Below are 22,371 nucleotides of genomic sequence, written 5' to 3'. Positions count from 1 at the left end.
GTAGGAGGGGGGCGGCTCCAAACCGACCACAGCTTAAATAGGTGAAAAATCAACTGCCACGGAACGGGCTGCGATGCGATTATTGTTTCTTAAAAAAAAAAAAAAACACTGCATGTGCGAGGCCCTGTGCGGGGCCCTGAGACCATTCGCACTACCCAAAAAGCGGCCCTGACTTTATGTACATTTCTTTTCTATATATTTTTTATCCGTCAATTTTGTAACCCATTTTTCACCCCATGTGTCAATTACACTTTGTGTACATTTTGATACCGACACTTTTTTACTTTTATTCAAGTCCATTTTTAATCCCAGACTTGTACTGTGGTAACAGAGTATTTCTACATTGCAGTAGGGACGCTGCGATCAAGGCTTTTCACTTCCTATCCGATAAAGATTTGGCAGCATCAATACCGATCCGATAGCGTTCCGATTGGCTGATATCGGGGCGATATCAGATAGCGTTCCGATTGGCTGATATCGGGGCGATATCCGATAGCGTTCCGATTGGCTGATATCGGGGCGATATCAGATAGCGTTCCGATTGGCTGATATCGGGTGCGATATCCGATAGCGTTCCGATTGGCTGATATCGGGGCGATATCCGATTGGCTGATATCGGGGCGATATCCCATATCGCAACATCCCTACATTGCAGCATTGATACCTTTACTTAACCCATTTACACCTGAGACCAGATTCTAAAAATGTCTTCTAAATCCTGACAGTTTTCTGAAAAACCCATGTTTGTCAGTGGTGCTCAAGGACCCCCAGAATTATCTGTATTTGGCTGCAGACCCCCATCTAAAAATATGTTGTTCCAGGGACCCCCCAGAAGCAAAGATTTGAGCTAAAAACGAACGGTCTGAAAGAATATACTCAAAACATTTGGGCCACATTTTCACGATTTTTCAAAAATAGCAGACCTACAAGCTCGTAGCGCGGCACTCGGTGCCGCGCTATGAGCTTGTAGATCTGCTATTTTTCAATAGCTAAAGCATAACATAATGCTTAAAACACCAAAAGGGGTTCCCAACCCCAAAATGGGTTAACATATTATGCAGTACTTTTTCCACCAACTTGCTTTAAACGATTACCTTGACGGTGCACCAGAAGTTGAGGCGGTCCTCGACCACCAGGTCGTTGATGGGAGCGATGTACAGCTCCGCCTTGGAGGGCAGGATGAGACCGCCAGGTTTCAGCCACCTGGGGACACACATTTAGTTTAGGATGAGACCGCCAGGCTTCAGCCACCTGGGGACACACATCTAGTTTAGGATGAGACCGCCAGGCTTCAGCCACCTGGGGACACACATCTAGTTTAGGATGAGACCGCCAGGCTTCAGCCACCTGTAGACACACATTTAGTTTAGGATGAGACCGCCAGGTTTCAGCCACCTGTGGACACACATTTAGTTTAGGATGAGACCGCCAGGCTTCAGCCACCTGGGGACACACATCTAGTTTAGGATGAGACCGCCAGGCTTCAGCCACCTGGGGACACACATTTAGTTTAGGATGAGACCGCCAGGCTTCAGCCACCTGTAGACACACATTTAATTTAGGATGAGACCGCCAGGCTTCAGCCACCTGGGGACACACATTTAGTTTAGGATGAGACCACCAGGCTTCAGCCACCTGGGGACACACATTTAGTTTAGGATGAGACCGCCAGGCTTCAGCCACCTGGGGACACACATTTAGTTTAGGATGAGACCGCCAGGCTTCAGCCACCTGGGGACACACATTTAGTTTAGGATGAGACCGCCAGGCTTCAGCCACCTGTAGACACACATCTAGTTTAGGATGAGACCGCCAGGTTTCAGCCACCTGTAGACACACATCTAGTTTAGGATGAGACCGCCAGGTTTCAGCCACCTGTGGACACACATTTAGTTTAGGATGAGACCGCCAGGTTTCAGCCACCTGTGGACACACATTTAGTTTAGGATGAGACCGCCAGGCTTCAGCCACCTGTAGACACACATTTAGTTTAGGATGAGACCGCCAGGCTTCAGCCACCTGTAGACACACATCTAGTTTAGGATGAGACCGCCAGGCTTCAGCCACCTGTAGACACACATTTAGTTTAGGATGAGACCGCCAGGCTTCAGCCACCTGTGGACACACATTTAGTTTAGGATGAGACCGCCAGGCTTCAGCCACCTGTAGACACACATTTAGTTTAGGATGAGACCGCCAGGCTTCAGCCACCTGGGGACACACATTTAGTTTAGGATGATACCTCCAGGTTTCAGCCACCTGGGGACACACATTTAGTTTAGGATGAGACCTCCAGGCTTCAGCCACCTGTAGACACACATTTAGTTTAGGATGAGACCGCCAGGCTTCAGCCACCTGTAGACACACATTTAGTTTAGGATGAGACCGCCAGGCTTCAGCCACCTGTCGTGGGGGGAAGACGTTAATGCGACGTATACCAACAGTCCGACATGTGTGGCTGGTTAAGACTAGCCCGTGGCTCCGACATGCGTGGCTGGTTAAGACTAGCCCGTGGCCGGTTAAAGGCCTATTCATAGTCCAGTTTTCGGTGAAGAGGTGACCACCGAAAACTACAACATTACGTCACACCGCGGTGGTAAGCCACTCACCGCTCACACAACACATGTGTCTGTTTTTACCAACCAAAAACGGTGGTCACCTCTTCGCCGAAAACTAGACTATGAATTGGCCGGTTAAGACTCCCCCGTGGCTCCGACATAGTAGCTATGTGGCCGGTTAACACTCACCTTAGCCTCCCAACATGCGTGGCCGGTTAAGACTCCCCTGTGGCTTCAGCGTGCGGTTAGAGGTAGTAGGGTGTCGGACTAATGCCTGTCGGACTGTTAAGGGCCTTGCAAACGGGGAGCGATAAAACGCGTCTATAGTTCATTTTCAATGAGACCTAGGTTTTTGCTCGGAGAAGTCGCGGTGCGACAACGCAAGCGTATTTACGTGAGTGCGGTCCCGTGAATGTGTTGCTCGCGTGCTCATCCACTCACCTGTCTCGTCCGTGTAGCACAGAGTTCAGCATGCTCCCGTGCAGCAGTGCGTAGCGTAGCGTAGCATAGCGTAGCGTAGCCTAGCATAGCGTAGCCCATCAACTCACCTGTCTCGTCCGTGCAGCACAGAGTTCAGCATGCTCCCGTGCAGCAGTGCGTAGCGTAGCCTAGCGTAGCGTAGCCTAGCCTAGCGTAGCCTAGCATAGCGTAGCCTAGCCTAGCCTAGCCTAGCATAGCCCATCCACCCACCTGTCTCGTCCGTGTAGCACAGAGTTCAGCATGCTCTCGTGCAGCAGCGTGTAGCCTAGCATAGCGTAGCATAGCGTAGCATAGCGTAGCCCATCCACTCACCTGTCTCGTCCGTGTAGCACAGAGTTCAGCATGCTCTCGTGCAGCAGCGCGTAGCCCATCCACTCGCTCACGATCACGTCCACCATCTCCGGCAGCTCGATGCTCTCCAGCGTGCCGCGGATCACCTCGATGCGGTCCTCCATCCCGTTCTGACGGACGATCTTCACCGCCTGTTCAGAGTAGAGGGTTGTCAGGCCATCGATTGTGACTTGAGGAGTAATGGTATTTATTAACGACTACGTTGTGTTCTTGGCGTTGAACGTTGGAACTTGTCATCGAAAATGCACAGGGCAGATATGACAAAATAACTGAACAATACAAAGACATATACAGATATATTCATTGATCTTATACTATAAAAGATAGCAGCCGTTTTGGTCATCGGTGGCATGGACATGGACATGGACACGGACACGGACACGGACATGGACATGGACATGGACATGGACATGGACATGGACATGGACACGGACACGGACATGGACATGGCCGATGTTGTATGGACATGGACATGGACATGGACATGGACACGGACACGGACACGGACACGGACATGGACACGGACATGGACACGGACACGGACATGGACACGGACATGGACATGGACACGGACATGGACATGGACACGGACATGGACATGGACACGGACACGGACACGGACACGGACACGGACACGGACATGGACATGGACACGGACATGGACATGGACACGGACATGGACACGGACATGGACACGGACATGGACACGGACACGGACATGGACACGGACATGGACATGGACATGGACATGGACACGGACACGGACATGGACATGGACATGGACATGGACACGGACACGGACACGGACACGGACATGGACATGGACACGGACACGGACATGGACATGGACACGGACATGGACATGGCCGATGTTGTATGGACATGGACATGGACATGGACACGGACATGGACATGGCCGATGTTGTATGGACATGGACATGGACATGGACATGGACACGGACACGGACACGGACATGGACACGGACACGGACACGGACATGGACACGGACACGGACATGGACACGGACATGGACACGGACACGGACATGGACATGGACATGGACACGGACACGGACATGGACATGGACATGGACACGGACATGGACATGGCCGATGTTGTATGGACATGGACACGGACACGGACACGGACACGGACATGGACATGGACACGGACACGGACACGGACACGGACACGGACACGGACACGGACACGGACACGGACATGGACACGGACATGGACACGGACATGGACACGGACATGGACATGGACATGGACACGGACATGGACATGGCCGATGTTGTATGGACATGGACATGGACACGGACATGGACATGGACATGGACATGGACATGGACACGGACACGGACACGGACACGGACATGGACATGGACATGGACATGGACATGGACATGGCCGATGTTGTATGGACATGGACATGGACATGGACACGGACATGGACACGGACATGGACATGGACATGGACACGGACACGGACATGGACATGGACATGGACACGGACACGGACACGGACACGGACACGGACACGGACACGGACATGGACATGGACATGGCCGATGTTGTATGGACATGGACATGGACATGGACACGGACACGGACATGGACACGGACACGGACATGGACATGGACATGGACACGGACATGGACATGGCCGATGTTGTATGGACATGGACATGGACATGGACATGGACACGGACATGGACATGGACATGGACATGGACATGGACACGGACACGGACACGGACATGGACATGGACATGGACATGGACATGGACATGGACATGGACATGGACGATGTTGTATGGACATGGACATGGACATGGACATGGACATGGCCGATGTTGTATGGACATGGACATGGCCGATGTTGTATGGACATGGACATGGACATGGACATGGACATGGACATGGACATGGACATGGACATGGACATGGACATGGACGATGTTGTATGGACATGGACATGGACATGGACATGGCCGATGTTGTATGGACATGGACATGGACATGGACATGGACATGGCCGATGTTGTATGGACATGGACATGGACATGGACGATGTTGTATGGACATGGACATGGACATGGACATGGACATGGCCGATGTTGTATGGACATGGACATGGACATGGACATGGCCGATGTTGTATGGACATGGACATGGACACGGACATGGACATGGACATGGACATGGACACGGACACGGACACGGACACGGACATGGACATGGACATGGACATGGACATGGCCGATGTTGTATGGACATGGACATGGACATGGACATGGACACGGACATGGACACGGACATGGACATGGACATGGACACGGACACGGACATGGACATGGACACGGACACGGACACGGACACGGACACGGACACGGACACGGACACGGACATGGACATGGACATGGACATGGCCGATGTTGTATGGACATGGACATGGACATGGACATGGACACGGACACGGACATGGACACGGACACGGACACGGACATGGACATGGACATGGACACGGACATGGACATGGCCGATGTTGTATGGACATGGACATGGACATGGACATGGACACGGACATGGACATGGACATGGACATGGACACGGACACGGACATGGACATGGACATGGACATGGACATGGACATGGACATGGACATGGACGATGTTGTATGGACATGGACATGGACATGGACATGGACATGGCCGATGTTGTATGGACATGGACATGGACATGGCCGATGTTGTATGGACATGGACATGGACATGGACATGGACATGGACATGGACATGGACATGGACATGGACATGGACATGGCCGATGTTGTATGGACATGGACATGGACATGGACATGGCCGATGTTGTATGGACATGGACATGGACATGGACATGGCCGATGTTGTATGGACATGGACATGGACATGGACGATGTTGTATGGACATGGACATGGACATGGACATGGACATGGCCGATGTTGTATGGACATGGACATGGACATGGACATGGACATGGCCGATGTTGTATGGACATGGACATGGACATGGACATGGACATGGACACGGCCGATGTTGTAGCGACTACTTCTTCACCATCAAACCAAATTAAAGTAGCGTTATGAGGCTGAGCTGTTGGGCGCGTTTCCAAACTAATCCCAGTAGCAACAGTTCAGCACAGGCCACCATAGATTTGTTCTAGTTCAGCACAGGCCACCATAGATTTGTTCTAGTTCAGCACAGGCCACCATAGATTTGTTCTAGTTCAGCACAGGCCACCATAGATTTGTTCTAGTTCAGCACAGGCCACCATAGATTTGTTCTAGTTCAGCACAGGCCACCATAGATTTGTTCTAGTTCAGCACAGGCCACCATAGATTTGTTCTAGTTCAGCACAGGCCACCATAGATTTGTTCTAGTTCAGCACAGGCCACCATAGATTTGTTCTATTTGTTTTTGAACGATAGTTGTAAGATGTGTCTTAAATCATGATTACAATGTTATCAATTTAAGCCCCTTTAAAAATAAGTAAAGAAACGTCTTTGGACTGGAGGCACTATGTGAAAAAGAAGTCAAATCAGTACATGGCCTTCAATGAGTTATTCGTCTCAACTGCTCAATATTGATAAGCTCCTGGTGTGTTTCTGCTAATTACCTTTAGTTAAGTCAGCTGTGTGTCTGGGCAGTACTGGGCATTCAGTGAGAGAATGGGGCTGAGCTTTAGGCTCAATGTTTTCTGTTGACTGTTTACTTATACTTAACGTTTATTTTATCAACCTTTTCAGTGCATTTTTGGACTTGTCATTCTGTCAATAAATCACCATAACAGTTTAAGTCCATACTAATTATCCATAATGTATAAATGATGGAAGGGGTCAGGACAGCTAGGCCTCTTCGGAGAGGGGTCCGAATAAATTATGGACTTAGGTGGTTATTCGTCTCAACTGCTCAATTAGGTAGGAAGTGGGACGTCAAAACCAAGCGTGGGAAAAAAACGAAACAAAAAATAAAATCAACAAACAAAATGTATATTTTGGCTCCTACAGCCGATTTGGTGCTCACTGCAGCCTATATTTCTCATGTTATTTCAACAGGCTTAAAAACACATCTTGCAGGAAAAGAGACAATGAGAGAGAGAGCTTTACAAATTAGGGCAGGGGTTCTCAACCCGTGGGTCGCGACCCCTGAGGGGTCGCAAAATTATTTTGGGGGGGTCCCCAAATTATTTATTTATTTTTGCAACTGAATGGCTGAGAAATGGAAATTAAGAGTTTACATAGTACACGTAGTACATGCATAAACTTTCCTTAATGATTAGATCTGGTTTCAGTATTCATGTATGATATATTTTCTCTAATATTAAGGTTATTTTTGCAGTCCGTTTGTATAGAGCGTCGCAGTCCCACCCCCTACCATGGACCAGGAAATGAATCCCAATGCATTTTTCCCATAGACATTTCAAAAAGTATTTATTTAAAGACGGTTACGCCGCGGACAAAGCCAACTCGAGTCGTGACAACTCATGACAACACAAACAATATTTTGGACCAAACAAATAATTACAAAGAAGAAAAACAACAAAAAAAGTGTTGTAACCTGCCGTTCAATTATTTGTTCGGCCCAAAAAATTGTGTTTGTTGTCATGATTTGTCACGACTCAAGTTGGCTTTGTCCGCGGCGTAAACGTCTTTAAATAAATACTTTCTGAAATGTCTATGAGGAAAATGAACGGATAATCATTTCCTGGTCCAGGGTAGGGGGCGGGACTGCGACGCTCTATTGGGGGTGGGGGAGGGGGGCAGGGCGGGGGTCGCAAGACATGGCCAAAGCATTTCCGGGGGTCCCCAGCCAACAACGTTGAGAACCCCTGAATTAGGGGACTATTCAAATTCCAATTCAAAGGAGCTTTACTGGCATGAGAAAACATTTGTTTACATTGCCAAAGTGTCAAAGAAAAATAGTATATACAGTTGGAGGGGGTACAGCATTGTGTAAACAGAGCTATGTCACATCGCAGTGATATACTGTATATACGTAGGGTATAAGGCTTTTTGAAAGGAATAGCAGCAATCTTTTGAAGTCATTTTGGGACAAATAGCAGCATTTTTCCTCAAAAGTATTTAAATAGTACTAACTATTAAGGCATTTGAACACTGATGACTGTCAGTCACAATGGCCCCTTTTCCACCGGTTGGTTCCCAGTGGGAACCGGTTCAGTTCCACCGGTTGGTTCCCAGTGGGAACCGGTTCAGTTCCACCGGTTGGTTCCCAGTGGGAACCGGTTCAGTTACTTTTGTTTTTTAGTCCATGAGCCAGAGCTCCAAAATTGAAACGTTAATTATGAATTGAGTGGGAAAAACCATACCTATATTAGATTGTTATCACCATGAAACTTCCCCAATTGAGTACTTACACGAAGACAATGATTTATTGTATTACAAATTTTACATTTTTAAATATGCAAATGAGGCATTATGTAGGAAAATATGCAAAATAATCGAAAATATGAAAAAGCTACTACTGTGGAAGGGTTATCATGTATTAATTTACTTGTATTGATCCTATAAACAATTTAATATAGGGTGTAGTTTGCCTACCAATTTTGGAGCTCTGGCTCATGGACTAAGAACCAAAAAGAACTGAACCGGTTCCCATTGGGAACCAACCGGTGGAAAAGGGGCCAATGTGGGACAGGGTCTCAATTTGAACACTGATGCCTGCCAGTCACAATGTGGGACAGACAGGGTCTCAATTTGAACACTGATGGCTGACAGTCACAATGTGGGACAGACAGGGTCTCAATTTGAACACTGATGCCTGCCAGTCACAATGTGGGACAGACAGGGTCTCAATTTGAACACTGATGGCTGACAGTCACAATGTGGGACAGACAGGGTCTCAATTTGAACACTGATGCCTGCCAGTCACAATGTGGGACAGACAGGGTCTCAATTTGAACACTGATGCCTGCCAGTCACAATGTGGGACAGACAGGGTCTCAATTTGAACACTGATGCCTGCCAGTCACAATGTGGGACAGACAGGGTCTCAATTTGAACACTGATGCCTGCCAGTCACAATGTGGGACAGACAGGGTCTCAATTTGAACACTGATGCCTGCCAGTCACAATGTGGGACAGACAGGGTCTCAATTTGAACACTGATGCCTGCCAGTCACAATGTGGGACAGACAGGGTCTCAATTTGAACACTGATGCCTGCCAGTCACAATGTGGGACAGACAGGGTCTCAATTTGAACACTGATGCCTGCCAGTCACAATGTGGGACAGGGTCTCAATTTGAATTTTGAACACTGATGCCTGTCCGTCACAATGTGGGACAGGGTCTCTGTTTGAACACTGATGCCTGTCAGTCACATACATACATACATACATACATACATACATACATACATACATACATACATACATACAGTAACATACCTGCTCTGCTATGGAGCACGCCTCCACCGCGTACACCTTCCTGGCCCCCGCCTGGACGCAGAACACGCTGAGGACCCCCGTCCCGGCCCCTACGTCCAGGACCACCTTCCCCCGGATGGACGCCTCGTTCCGCAGGATGGCCGTGCGGTAGGTGCTGGTCCGCGCGTGGTCCGCGATCATCTCCTCGTGGATGGTCACGTCCTGGTAGAGTTGGGTGACCAGATCCAAACCATTCAGTTGAGGGACAGAAGTATCGCTTGTCCGGGACAAGTGGGATGGGGGGGACGGGGGACGGGGTCCCCCCCCCCAACCCATCCAACTTGTCCCACACAAGCGAGTACCCGGTTAGCAACTTACTACTTGAGTTACTATTTTTTTGATTGATTGATTGATTGAAATATTTATTAACAAACTCAATACAAAGACTGTTAACTGTGAGTGGACGACCCAATTAAGCATTACACTTGTTTACAAGAGGGTCCACCTTGTTCAATTCATCAAAACATTTAGAGACGTACAAATAGACACTTCTATATAGACAAAGAACAGAACAGGAATTCATCATAAAGGAGGTAAAAAGGGAAAGGAAACATATACAGTCAGGGGGAAATGCCTTGATGCCATATTTGACCATAGGCCTATTGGGCCTATCATTCATAAACTCCTCTGGTGTCTCACATTTTGTTTTTAAAATCATGCTTTCTTTTTATTGTCATGCTATTTTAACAGGCTTAAAAACACATCTTGCAGGAAGAGACAATGAGAGAGCTTTACAACAGAAGGCCAACTATTAGGGGACTAACTATTAGGGCATTTGAACACTGATGCAATTTTGCCATGCCATGCAGTCACAATGTGTGAGTGGGACAGACAGACAGGGTCTCAATATGAGGGACGCCTGAAAAGTCTTGGAAATGAGGGACTGTCCCACTGCAAAGATTGGGACATCTGTCCCACTGCAATCTGTCCCACTGCAAAGAGGGACATGTGTCCCACGCAAAGAGGGACATGTGTCCCACGCAAAGAGGGACATGTGTCCCACGCAAAGAGGGACATGTGTCCCACGCAAAGAGGGACATGTGTCCCACGCAGAGGGACATCTGTCCCACGCAGAGGGACATGTGTCCCACACAAAGAGGGACATCTGTCCCACGCAAAGAGGGACATGTGTCCCACGCAAAGAGGGACATGTGTCCCACGCAAAGAGGGACATGTGTCCCACGCAAAGAGGGACATGTGTCCCACGCAAAGAGGGACATGTGTCCCACGCAAAGAGGGACATGTGTCCCACGCAAAGAGGGACATGTGTCCCACGCAAAGAGGGACATGTGTCCCACGCAAAGAGGGACATGTGTCCCACGCAAAGAGGGACATGTGTCCCACGCAAAGAGGGACATGTGTCCCACGCAAAGAGGGACATCTGTCCCACGCAGAGAGGGACATGTGTCCCACTGCAAAGAGGGACATGTGTCCCACTGCAAAGAGGGACATCTGTCCCACGCAAAGAGGGACATGTGTCCCACACAAAGAGGGACATGTGTCCCACGCAAAGAGGGACATCTGTCCCACGCAAAGAGGGACATCTGTCCCACGCAGAGAGGGACATGTGTCCCACTGCAAAGAGGGACATCTGTCCCACTGCAAAGAGGGACATGTGTCCCACTACAAAGACTGGGACATCTGTCCCACTGCAAAGAGGGACATGTGTCCCACTGCAAAGAGGGACATCTGTCCCACTGCAAAGAGGGACATGTGTCCCACGCAAAGAGGGACATGTGTCCCACGCAAAGAGGGGCATCTGTCCCACGCAGAGAGGGACATGTGTCCCACGCAAAGAGGGACATGTGTCCCACGCAAAGAGGGACATCTGTCCCACGCAGAGAGGGACATCTGTCCCACTGCAAAGAGGGACATGTGTCCTATACCTGGTAGCTGTCGAAGTACAGCGAGTCCTGCACGCTCCTCCGCTCCGCCGCCGAGGTCTGCTTCCTCTTCTTCACCACGTGGAGAGACATCTCTTTATTTTATAACGATAAATACCAAAGCTATACGTTTATATTTTATTAAATATAAATCCTTCCTTTTCTGAGAAGAACAGAAAAAAATATCATGTGGTGTTTGTTATGTTGTTGTTGCTGCTGTGCTGCTGCTGCTGCCGGCTCGGCCGCTTACTTCTTTCCGTCCTTCTTCCGCATTGGGAGGGACTACAACAAGGGTTTGGTGGGACTTGTAGTTTTCCGCGAGGGGAGAATGCCGCGTGAGTGAATGGCGGAGGGGTGTTCGATAGGACTACACTTCCCACAATTGTTAGCAAATGATGACGCTGTCATAGTAGTAGTAGTAGTAGAAAACAGCTGGATTAGAAGCAAAATCATAGTATTACTGCCTCTGTTACAATTTAATAGAATAAGTGGTGTAATTATGGTGTAATTAATTACATTATGTGAAAAGCCATATAGGCTATTTGAGTAACATGTTTTGTTGGAATGTAAGAATACTAGCATTGTGAATTTCAGGCAAAAATACCTGCCAATTTATTTTATTTACCCACCATTCTGTTTAAACCAATTGCATGTAATACTAAAATCTGAAAAACAAAAAGTAATCTATAAATTGGGTGCTTTTCTGAAAAAATGTTCTTCCACTGTTCAAATAGTGAAAGCCTTTTCCATATGTCTGTATGTATATTGTGTAATGTATTTTATGAATCTGTGCTCCATACCATGTGATCATGGTCGTGAGTTAAATAACCCATTTTGGGCGGGAACCCCTTTTTGTTATAATTTAGCTATTGAAAAATAGCAGATCTACAAGCTCATAGCGTGCCACCGAGTGGCGCGCTACGAGCTTGTAGGTCTGCTATTTTTGAAAAATCGTGAAAAGATTTATTTCAGAACACTGGAGGATTTAGAAGATTTTTTATTTATTTCGAGGTCAGGCCATAAATGATGATGATGGGGGAAAAAATCACACCTGTGTGAAGTGAGGGGCGCTCTTATCATCATACTTCATCATGTCATTATTCTGTCAAATCTCAATTTGCGTCCTCACTTTTGTCGTCAATGTTTGTGTTTACGCAGACCCTCACAGTCACAGCTGGACATATATAGGAGGGGCTATAGCGCCCCTCAAAAATAAAGATAACATTAATTGAAAGTGACCTCAGTGCAATACTGTCACAGAAGGAATGTGATGATGTATGTTGATAAGAGCGCCCCTCACTTCACACAAGTGTGATTTTTACAAGTTATATTAATGACATAATAGTTCAATGTTGCAAATGAGTGGTATTCCCCTTCAACGTGATCTACAAGCTCACATCATCATTGTTGCGTCACGGCGCGTTGTGAGCTTGTAGATCGGTTATTTTCAAAAGATCGTTATACATCTTGAAAGCTTGAAATGGGATATTCCGCATAACGACTAAGGAGTACTTTTACTTTTGGTACTTTAAAATATATTTTGACACCGATACTTTTCCTCAAGTAGATCATGTCAAAGGTCATGCGTCACCAAAGGATATCTGACATATTTGACAAATTGTGTATTTTTGTGAAGAGATTTTAGAGGGGGAAAAAGGAGAGGTTCTGATATACAGCCCTGGGGGACTCCGGTCAATGAAGTAGACAGGGTTTAAAGCAGCACCATGTAACGTTCCTCTTCAGATTTGAACCCGGTTTCCTACGCAAGTGCTGACACATTTTACCATTGAGCCAACGGAGCCTGCCTGCTCGCTCAGGGGAGAAATTGAATCAAACTGTTACTGTGGACGACGTCATATGATTAAGCATTACACTTGTTTACAACAGGGTCCACCATTGTCAATTCATCAGAAAATGTAGAGACGTACACCCGTGTGAAGTGAGGGGCGCTAATATATTAAAGTCTAACTCATGTTGATTAGGTGATGTAATGGTGGTGATGTAAAACAAACTGTGCAAACACAAACATTAAACGCCATTAACAATAGAGACAATATGACGTAATGAGACGTAAATGTTCCCATCCATCTTCAACCGCTTATCCGCAGTCGGGTCGCGGGGGCAACAGCTCCACCAGAGTGCTCCAGACTTCCCTCTCCAGAGCAACATTAGTGACTTCCTCCTGGGGGATCCCGAGACGTTCCAAGGCCATGAGTCGATGTATTTCCTCCAACTGCGCCTTGGTCTGTGTTTCTGGGTGGAGAGGAACTTGACCTTGTCACAGAGTTCAAGTACCTCGGAGTCATTTTAGACTCAACCCTAACATTTAAAAAACATGTGAAGAAAGTCACTAATACAATTAAATTCAACCTTCAAAATGTTAAACAAATTAGACCATTCCTGACAGCTGGAGCGGCCAGATCGTATCTTCACTGTATGATCCTATCTCACATTGAATACTGTTTCACAAACTGGTCTTGCACAGGTGTGACTACTCTCAAACCCATAGAGCAGCTCTACAAGAGTGCGCTCAAGGTGTTTTACAGGAAGCCCCACTCATATCATCATTGTTACATCCTCCGGAGGCTCAATTTTTTTTAGCTTTGATAACTTTACTTTTTTCAAACAGGTTGACAAGACCCTACATGGTCTGTGCCCGCCTCCCCTAAGTGAATTCATCAAACGAAAGCCGGATAGGGGAATCAGTACCAGAGCAACAACTCGAGGAGACTGCGAAGTGCCGCACCGGCAAACAACATTCGGCCAAAATGTCCTCTCAGTACAGGGCTGTATAAAATGAAATGGACTTCCTCTGCATATAAGGGAATGTGCTACATTTTCCGCCTTTAAATACAATTTGAAAAAATGGTTGCTTGAAAATCAAAGCTGCAACCATTTATAATTATTTTAGGTGTATCTCTTTTTATGCTGTATCAGAGAGCTTATTAGAGTAAACCTACCCTAATAATAGTTTAATCTTTTCTTATTTTGTATTCTTACTATAGTCTTAATACGTTTGAAATGTAGCCTACTAGGTATTTGTACTGTTTGATGTTCGATGTCTGGGGACTGCAGATGGAAATTAGCATGTTTTATTGTTTTGCTAAATCTGGTATATTTACACTGCATTTTTAATGTAATGTTCATTAATGTACATTGTAATAAACAAATAAAGTAAAAACAGGAACTTAAAAAGGGAAAAACATGTATGCAGTACAGTATGCAGGGGTGAGGGACTCAGACTTTATATACGTGGGCCAGTTTTGAATTGCAGCCGTCCGTAGGTGCTCTTTGAGAGCGGTTTTGAAGGAGTCAATGGATTGGTCAAGGGATGTCTTAATGACTGTTGGTAGTGCGTTCCACATTTTAGTGGCATATGCCATTATGACCTGAGATCAGATTCTAAAAATGTCTTCTACATCCTGACAGTTTTCTGAAAAAGCTATGTTTCTATGTCAGTCGTTCTTCGATTTTTCAAAAATAGCAGACCTACAAGCTCGTAGCGCGCCACTCGGTGGCGCGCTATGAGCTTGTAGATCTGCTATCTAGCTAGCTAGCTAGCTAAAGCATAACATAATGCTAACACCAAAAGGGGTTCCCGCCCAAAATGGGATATAGGAGCCATGATGACCTTCCTTTGAAGGTCTATCAAGATCTAAATGTCTCAATAAAGAGCAGGGAGATAAAACTACAACCACCCCAATAATGGTTATATTGTATAAACATATACTCTACCACACAATTGGACAAAAGTAAATTTGTATTAATGCCATTTTAAGTGGATACACGTTTTGAGAAGTTGTCAGTGACACTCTTTGGCATGTGTCTCTTTTCTGACTCGGGTGCAGATTGTGGGTCCACTCCATAGAGTATATAAAAGAATAGAGACTGAACTGGCGCGAAGCTCCGCCCCCCCAGCTATTCATGTCAGTGGAAGTTGCTCAGTGGCGTTTTGAAGCACCCGGAAGACTGCCGGAAGTACCGTCTCAGAACGTCTACTTCCGCATTTGACCACCAAATTTTGGTGGTCAAATGCGGAAGTGCAACCCAGCGCTCAATGTTAAAGCCCAGCTGCACGGGGTTTCCCGGTCATGAATCCACGGGTCCGCCTGTAGTCCCTCCTCCTACCACTAGGGAGGAGAGCTTCAACGTTGAATAGCCTCACTGGCCCCTTGGTCCACTCCTGCTCTGGCCTGCCATAATGTCACCTTTCCTCTCCTTTCTGGTCTACTGGGCATGAGGTCGTCACCGTCGGGCACAACACTTGTAGCTTCATCTTTTAATGTGTGTTTTATGTATTTTGTTTTCGTTTATTTTTTTTCATAATTGAATGCCCCATTTCAGTAACCTGACTCCACCAGATTGGGGTTCACATAATGTTCACTGTGAGACAAGAGAGAAGCAAGCTTCTTCCATCTGGCGGAGTCAGATTACCGTTTCAGTGCTTAATTCTCAAAACCTTTTGGGTTTTGAGAATTCAAAAAAGGGGAAAATTAAAAAAGGGTGATACCCCCCCCAAAACCACCGGTCCGAAAAGGACCTTGTGCCGCCTGTGTGATTCCCGTTGGGTCTGCTGCCACTCATGACGTCGTTCATGAAGGTGCTGTTGCTGCTCATGTTGGATCTTCCACTCAGGCTGCTGTCGTCACTCACGTTGGCCACCAGGGGGCCGTGGGGGGGGGGACTCATCTCGCTGGTGGCCGGGAGTGTGAAACAGCATCCTGTTGGACACGGTTTGGCACACAAGACATTCACAGTTTTAATACAGCTAATGAAGTTAAAGCCATCCAATATGTGTCGATAGCTCTGACCCCAAAGCTTGTAAACTATAGAGAACCAAGACTGCAATCACACTGTGGGCAGTGGGGATGATCAGCTTCAAGGTGATGACCAGCAGTTGGTTATTTGATCATCAGCAGTGGTTCCCTATGGAGACACAAAGGAGACGATGCGTCTCCATAGGGAACCACTGCTGGTCATCAAATATTGGCTTGGAAATGGAACAAGAACATCTCCATGAACTCAAGTGTCCATGAGGTGAGTAATCAATAGAACATAAAATCATTTTGGGGGCGAACTAAATATCCCTTTAAGTGCCAAGTATGAGCTCTATGTGCCACGCCCAGGATTTGGAACTCGGGTCTCCCGCGTGAAAGTTTGGAACCAAATTGACCCTCATTATGGGCCTGTAACTCTGAGAGTGTACAAATGGAACCAAAATTAACATTTATTTTACAATTCACTAGTAGGGATCACACCAACAACCAAGAGTCTCGTTGGAGCAGTTTTATTGCAAAAGACAGGTAAATGCAGGTGGCTGTGTTTGTTGGTGACATGGCATGGGGAACATTGTGACAGGTTATACATGTGTAGGGTGTGCTGGGGAAGGAAGAGGGTTAGTTGTTGGGGCGGCGGCGGGGGGGGGGGGTGTTGGGCTGTCAGGGGGTCTGTTGGGCTGTTGGGGCCGTGGGGGGCTTGTCGGGCTGGGGGGCCGAGCGTGTCTCGGCGGGGGGCCCGGGGTTGGTGTGCGGGGGGCCGGATGGGAGGGGGGGCCAGGTGCGGATCGACAGTAGGGGGACTGGGGCGAGGCGGGGGATCAGGACGAGGCTGGGGATCCGAGCGAGGCGGGGCGCGGGCTGGTGCCGCGGGGGGAGGACGAGAGAGAGGAGGGAGGGGATGAGTGGACGGATGATGGGGAGAGGGAGGGGGGGCAACGGGGGCGAGGTGGGGGCCCTGAGGGTTTTGGCTATGGGGCCCATGATCTCTCTTGGATCGGAAGCGACCGAGGCCCCACTGGAGGACCTGTGTGAGAATGGATTACATGAGAGGGTTAGCCGGGTGCGTGCCTGAGGAGAACAAGGTGGTTAGTGCATGAGGGGGAGAAGGGGTGGGGGTGGGATGTGAAAAACTGTGCATGAATGCTGGAGCGCCCGGCTGGGTTTAAATACCGTGCTTGATTAACTAGAGAGGTGGAGATAAGGGAGGAGTTGTTATCAGGAGAATCAAGCAGGTGCGATTAGGAGTTGGCGTTGGTCGGATTGGTAGTGACGTGGCGGAGGGAGATTGTTTTTGGTGTGGTCTCCCCTCCTGAACCTGCGTTGTTCCAACTTCATTTCACTAGTAGGGATCACACCAACAACCAAGAGTCTCGTTGGAGCAGTTTTATTGCAAAAGACAGGTAAATGCAGGTGGCTGTGTTTGTTGGTGACATGGCATGGGGAACATTGTGACAGGTTATACATGTGTAGGGTGTGCTGGGGAAGGAAGAGGGTTAGTTGTTGGGGCGGCGGCGGGGGGGGGGGGGGTGTTGGGCAGTCAGGGGGTCTGTTGGGCTGTTGGGGCCGTGGGGGGCTTGTCGGGCTGGGGGGCCGAGCGTGTCTCGGCGGGGGGCCCGGGGTTGGTGTGCGGGGGGCCGGATGGGAGGGGGGGCCAGGTGCGGATCGACAGTAGGGGGACTGGGGCGAGGCGGGGGATCAGGACGAGGCTGGGGATCCGAGCGAGGCGGGGCGCGGGCTGGTGCCGCGGGGGGAGGACGAGAGAGAGGAGGGAGGGGATGAGTGGACGGATGATGGGGAGAGGGAGGGGGGGCAACGGGGGCGAGGTGGGGGCCCTGAGGGTTTTGGCTATGGGGCCCATGATCTCTCTTGGATCGGAAGCGACCGAGGCCCCAAAAGATGGTGCTGGGGGCTATGTGGCTAGAGCGCGGTGGGCTCGGAGGAGGTCGTGGGGGTCGGAACGGACGTAGGTGTTGTACGCCTGGGACGTCCATCTTCCGAGGACCTGGATCATGGACCCGGGAACGCCATTTCGGGAGGCGCTGGTGGCGGCGCCTATGCGAAATGAATGGCCCGAGAAGTGGTCGGCGGCATAGCCGGCCTGGGTGAGGATGAGGCGGAGGTGGCGATGGAACCAGGCTCGGGTGACGACCGAACCGGTTTCCGTGGTGAATAGTGGGTCGGATGGGGCTGCGTTTTGGGCCTGGCGGGTGGAGAGGTGGAGGACTAGTGGCTCGTATGGGCTGAGGGGTGAGTTGAGTCTGAAGATGCGGATGGGGGCGGAGCGGCCGAATTGGTCGGTCTTGCTGTGTCTGAGGGTGTAGATGATGGTTGATGGGTCTAGGACCGAGAGATCGGCCAGACATGGGTGGAGGGTAGGGTTAAAGCGTGAGTTGGGCGTGGTGAACTCCGAGCACCTGAGGAACCCGAAGAACGCCAGGAGGAAGAGCGATTCGAGGGTGGCGTCTGTGAGTGGGTTGGCGTAGCCGGAGCGGAGGACGTGGATGCAGGCGGTGAGGATGTCGGCGGTGAGGGGTTGTCGGCTAGGCGGGCTGCGGGGTTCGAGGCGTTTGATGCCTCTGAGGAGCAGGGCGACGTGGGGATGGAGGCGGAAGGGGTGCTCGGCGCCGGTGAGTAGCTTGGTGATGAAGTTTATGCCAGACAGGTAGACGTGGATGGTGGATGAGTGCATGGACCGGGAGTAGCGGCAGTGGCTGATGTAGGAGGTGAGGGTGGCTAGGTCGAGTGACGGGAAGGGGATAGTGAAGGTGGAGTGGAATAGCTTGAAGTTTTTCCAGGCGGTCCAGTAGGAGGACAGAGTGGAAGGGGCGAGGGACTGGAGGATGGTCTGTTGCGTGTGGAGGATGAGGTGGCGGAGCGGGTGTTCTAGGGGAAGGTCATCTGTGAATATGGAGGCACGGGTGTGGGGAGGAGGTCGGCGTCCGGAGCCAATTGCCTGAACTTCTGAAATGACAGACGGGAAAGTGAATCAGAGATGGAGTTGAGGTGGCCGGGTATGTGTGCTGCGCGGATGATGAAATTGTGGGTGACAGTGATCCATGTGAGACGCCTGAGGAGTGACATGATGGGGAGTGAGGAGGAGCGGCCTTTGTTTATTATGTCTACGGTGGCTTGGTTGTCTGAATGGATTAATATGGAGCGGCTGGCGGCGGGGGGGGGGGGGGGTGTTGGGCTGTCAGGGGGTCTGTTGGGCTGTTGGGGCCGTGGGGGGCTTGTCGGGCTGGGGGGCCGAGCGTGTCTCGGCGGGGGGCCCGGGGTTGGTGTGCGGGGGGCCGGATGGGAGGGGGGGCCAGGTGCGGATCGACAGTAGGGGGACTGGGGCGAGGCGGGGGATCAGGACGAGGCTGGGGATCCGAGCGAGGCGGGGCGCGGGCTGGTGCCGCGGGGGGAGGACGAGAGAGAGGAGGGAGGGGATGAGTGGACGGATGATGGGGAGAGGGAGGGGGGGCAACGGGGGCGAGGTGGGGGCCCTGAGGGTTTTGGCTATGGGGCCCATGATCTCTCTTGGATCGGAAGCGACCGAGGCCCCAAAAGATGGTGCTGGGGGCTATGTGGCTAGAGCGCGGTGGGCTCGGAGGAGGTCGTGGGGGTCGGAACGGACGTAGGTGTTGTACGCCTGGGACGTCCATCTTCCGAGGACCTGGATCATGGACCCGGGAACGCCATTTCGGGAGGCGCTGGTGGCGGCGCCTATGCGAAATGAATGGCCCGAGAAGTGGTCGGCGGCATAGCCGGCCTGGGTGAGGATGAGGCGGAGGTGGCGATGGAACCAGGCTCGGGTGACGACCGAACCGGTTTCCGTGGTGAATAGTGGGTCGGATGGGGCTGCGTTTTGGGCCTGGCGGGTGGAGAGGTGGAGGACTAGTGGCTCGTATGGGCTGAGGGGTGAGTTGAGTCTGAAGATGCGGATGGGGGCGGAGCGGCCGAATTGGTCGGTCTTGCTGTGTCTGAGGGTGTAGATGATGGTTGATGGGTCTAGGACCGAGAGATCGGCCAGACATGGGTGGAGGGTAGGGTTAAAGCGTGAGTTGGGCGTGGTGAACTCCGAGCACCTGAGGAACCCGAAGAACGCCAGGAGGAAGAGCGATTCGAGGGTGGCGTCTGTGAGTGGGTTGGCGTAGCCGGAGCGGAGGACGTGGATGCAGGCGGTGAGGATGTCGGCGGTGAGGGGTTGTCGGCTAGGCGGGCTGCGGGGTTCGAGGCGTTTGATGCCTCTGAGGAGCAGGGCGACGTGGGGATGGAGGCGGAAGGGGTGCTCGGCGCCGGTGAGTAGCTTGGTGATGAAGTTTATGCCAGACAGGTAGACGTGGATGGTGGATGAGTGCATGGACCGGGAGTAGCGGCAGTGGCTGATGTAGGAGGTGAGGGTGGCTAGGTCGAGTGACGGGAAGGGGATAGTGAAGGTGGAGTGGAATAGCTTGAAGTTTTTCCAGGCGGTCCAGTAGGAGGACAGAGTGGAAGGGGCGAGGGACTGGAGGATGGTCTGTTGCGTGTGGAGGATGAGGTGGCGGAGCGGGTGTTCTAGGGGAAGGTCATCTGTGAATATGGAGGCACGGGTGTGGGGAGGAGGTCGGCGTCCGGAGCCAATTGCCTGAACTTCTGAAATGACAGACGGGAAAGTGAATCAGAGATGGAGTTGAGGTGGCCGGGTATGTGTGCTGCGCGGATGATGAAATTGTGGGTGACAGTGATCCATGTGAGACGCCTGAGGAGTGACATGATGGGGAGTGAGGAGGAGCGGCCTTTGTTTATTATGTCTACGGTGGCTTGGTTGTCTGAATGGATTAATATGGAGCGGCTGGCGGCGGGGGGGGGGGGGGGTGTTGGGCTGTCAGGGGGTCTGTTGGGCTGTTGGGGCCGTGGGGGGCTTGTCGGGCTGGGGGGCCGAGCGTGTCTCGGCGGGGGGCCCGGGGTTGGTGTGCGGGGGGCCGGATGGGAGGGGGGGCCAGGTGCGGATCGACAGTAGGGGGACTGGGGCGAGGCGGGGGATCAGGACGAGGCTGGGGATCCGAGCGAGGCGGGGCGCGGGCTGGTGCCGCGGGGGGAGGACGAGAGAGAGGAGGGAGGGGATGAGTGGACGGATGATGGGGAGAGGGAGGGGGGGCAACGGGGGCGAGGTGGGGGCCCTGAGGGTTTTGGCTATGGGGCCCATGATCTCTCTTGGATCGGAAGCGACCGAGGCCCCACTGGAGGACCTGTGTGAGAATGGATTACATGAGAGGGTTAGCCGGGTGCGTGCCTGAGGAGAACAAGGTGGTTAGTGCATGAGGGGGAGAAGGGGTGGGGGTGGGATGTGAAAAACTGTGCATGAATGCTGGAGCGCCCGGCTGGGTTTAAATACCGTGCTTGATTAACTAGAGAGGTGGAGATAAGGGAGGAGTTGTTATCAGGAGAATCAAGCAGGTGCGATTAGGAGTTGGCGTTGGTCGGATTGGTAGTGACGTGGCGGAGGGAGATTGTTTTTGGTGTGGTCTCCCCTCCTGAACCTGCGTTGTTCCAACTTCATTAAATTGGGGTCCCAGAGATAGAAATGCCATTAAATGGGGGTCCGTAGATGTCATGTCAAACTGGGGTTGAGAATCTCTGTTCAGTTCAGTTTATTTATTTTGGTCATTAAAAACAGATGAATACACTTCCTGAATCTCTGCTAGAGCCGTAAATATCTTCTCTTATGGGGATCCCCCATGGCATATATTTTCAAATGCAGACCGGACATATTGCCAGCAAGGTGCTAACTAGCTGCAATTTCCCATTAACAGCCCATTCATCCAAACAGAAAAGTCCTGTCTGATTGTATTAAACAACGTCAAACTC

General features: G+C 50.4%; 1 protein-coding gene across 4 annotated transcripts in view; it reads right to left on the bottom strand.

The window, feature by feature from the left end:
* The window catches only part of prmt6 (protein arginine methyltransferase 6), a 46,369-nt gene extending 34,343 nt beyond the window's left edge, over positions 1–12,026 (bottom strand). For all 4 annotated transcript variants that reach the window (XM_079490240.1, XM_079490237.1, XM_079490238.1 and 1 more), the window contains exons 1-4: positions 11,765–12,026; positions 9,840–10,040; positions 3,351–3,520; positions 1,095–1,203 (exon numbers count right to left, since the gene is read on the bottom strand). In XM_079490240.1, coding sequence (XP_079346366.1) covers positions 1,095–1,203; positions 3,351–3,520; positions 9,840–10,040; positions 11,765–11,854 — 570 coding nt within the window. In that variant the 5' untranslated portion in view covers positions 11,855–12,026. The remainder of the gene's footprint in view (positions 1–1,094; positions 1,204–3,350; positions 3,521–9,839; positions 10,041–11,764) is intronic.
* Positions 12,027–22,371: the final 10,345 nt, after the last annotated feature.

This window comes from Electrona antarctica (genome assembly GCF_951216825.1).
Source record: "Electrona antarctica genome assembly, chromosome: 20".
In the NCBI taxonomy this organism is placed as follows: Eukaryota; Metazoa; Chordata; class Actinopteri; order Myctophiformes; family Myctophidae; genus Electrona; species Electrona antarctica.
Note: the sequence above shows the minus strand (reverse complement) of the source record. Positions and strands in the feature narration are given on the sequence as shown.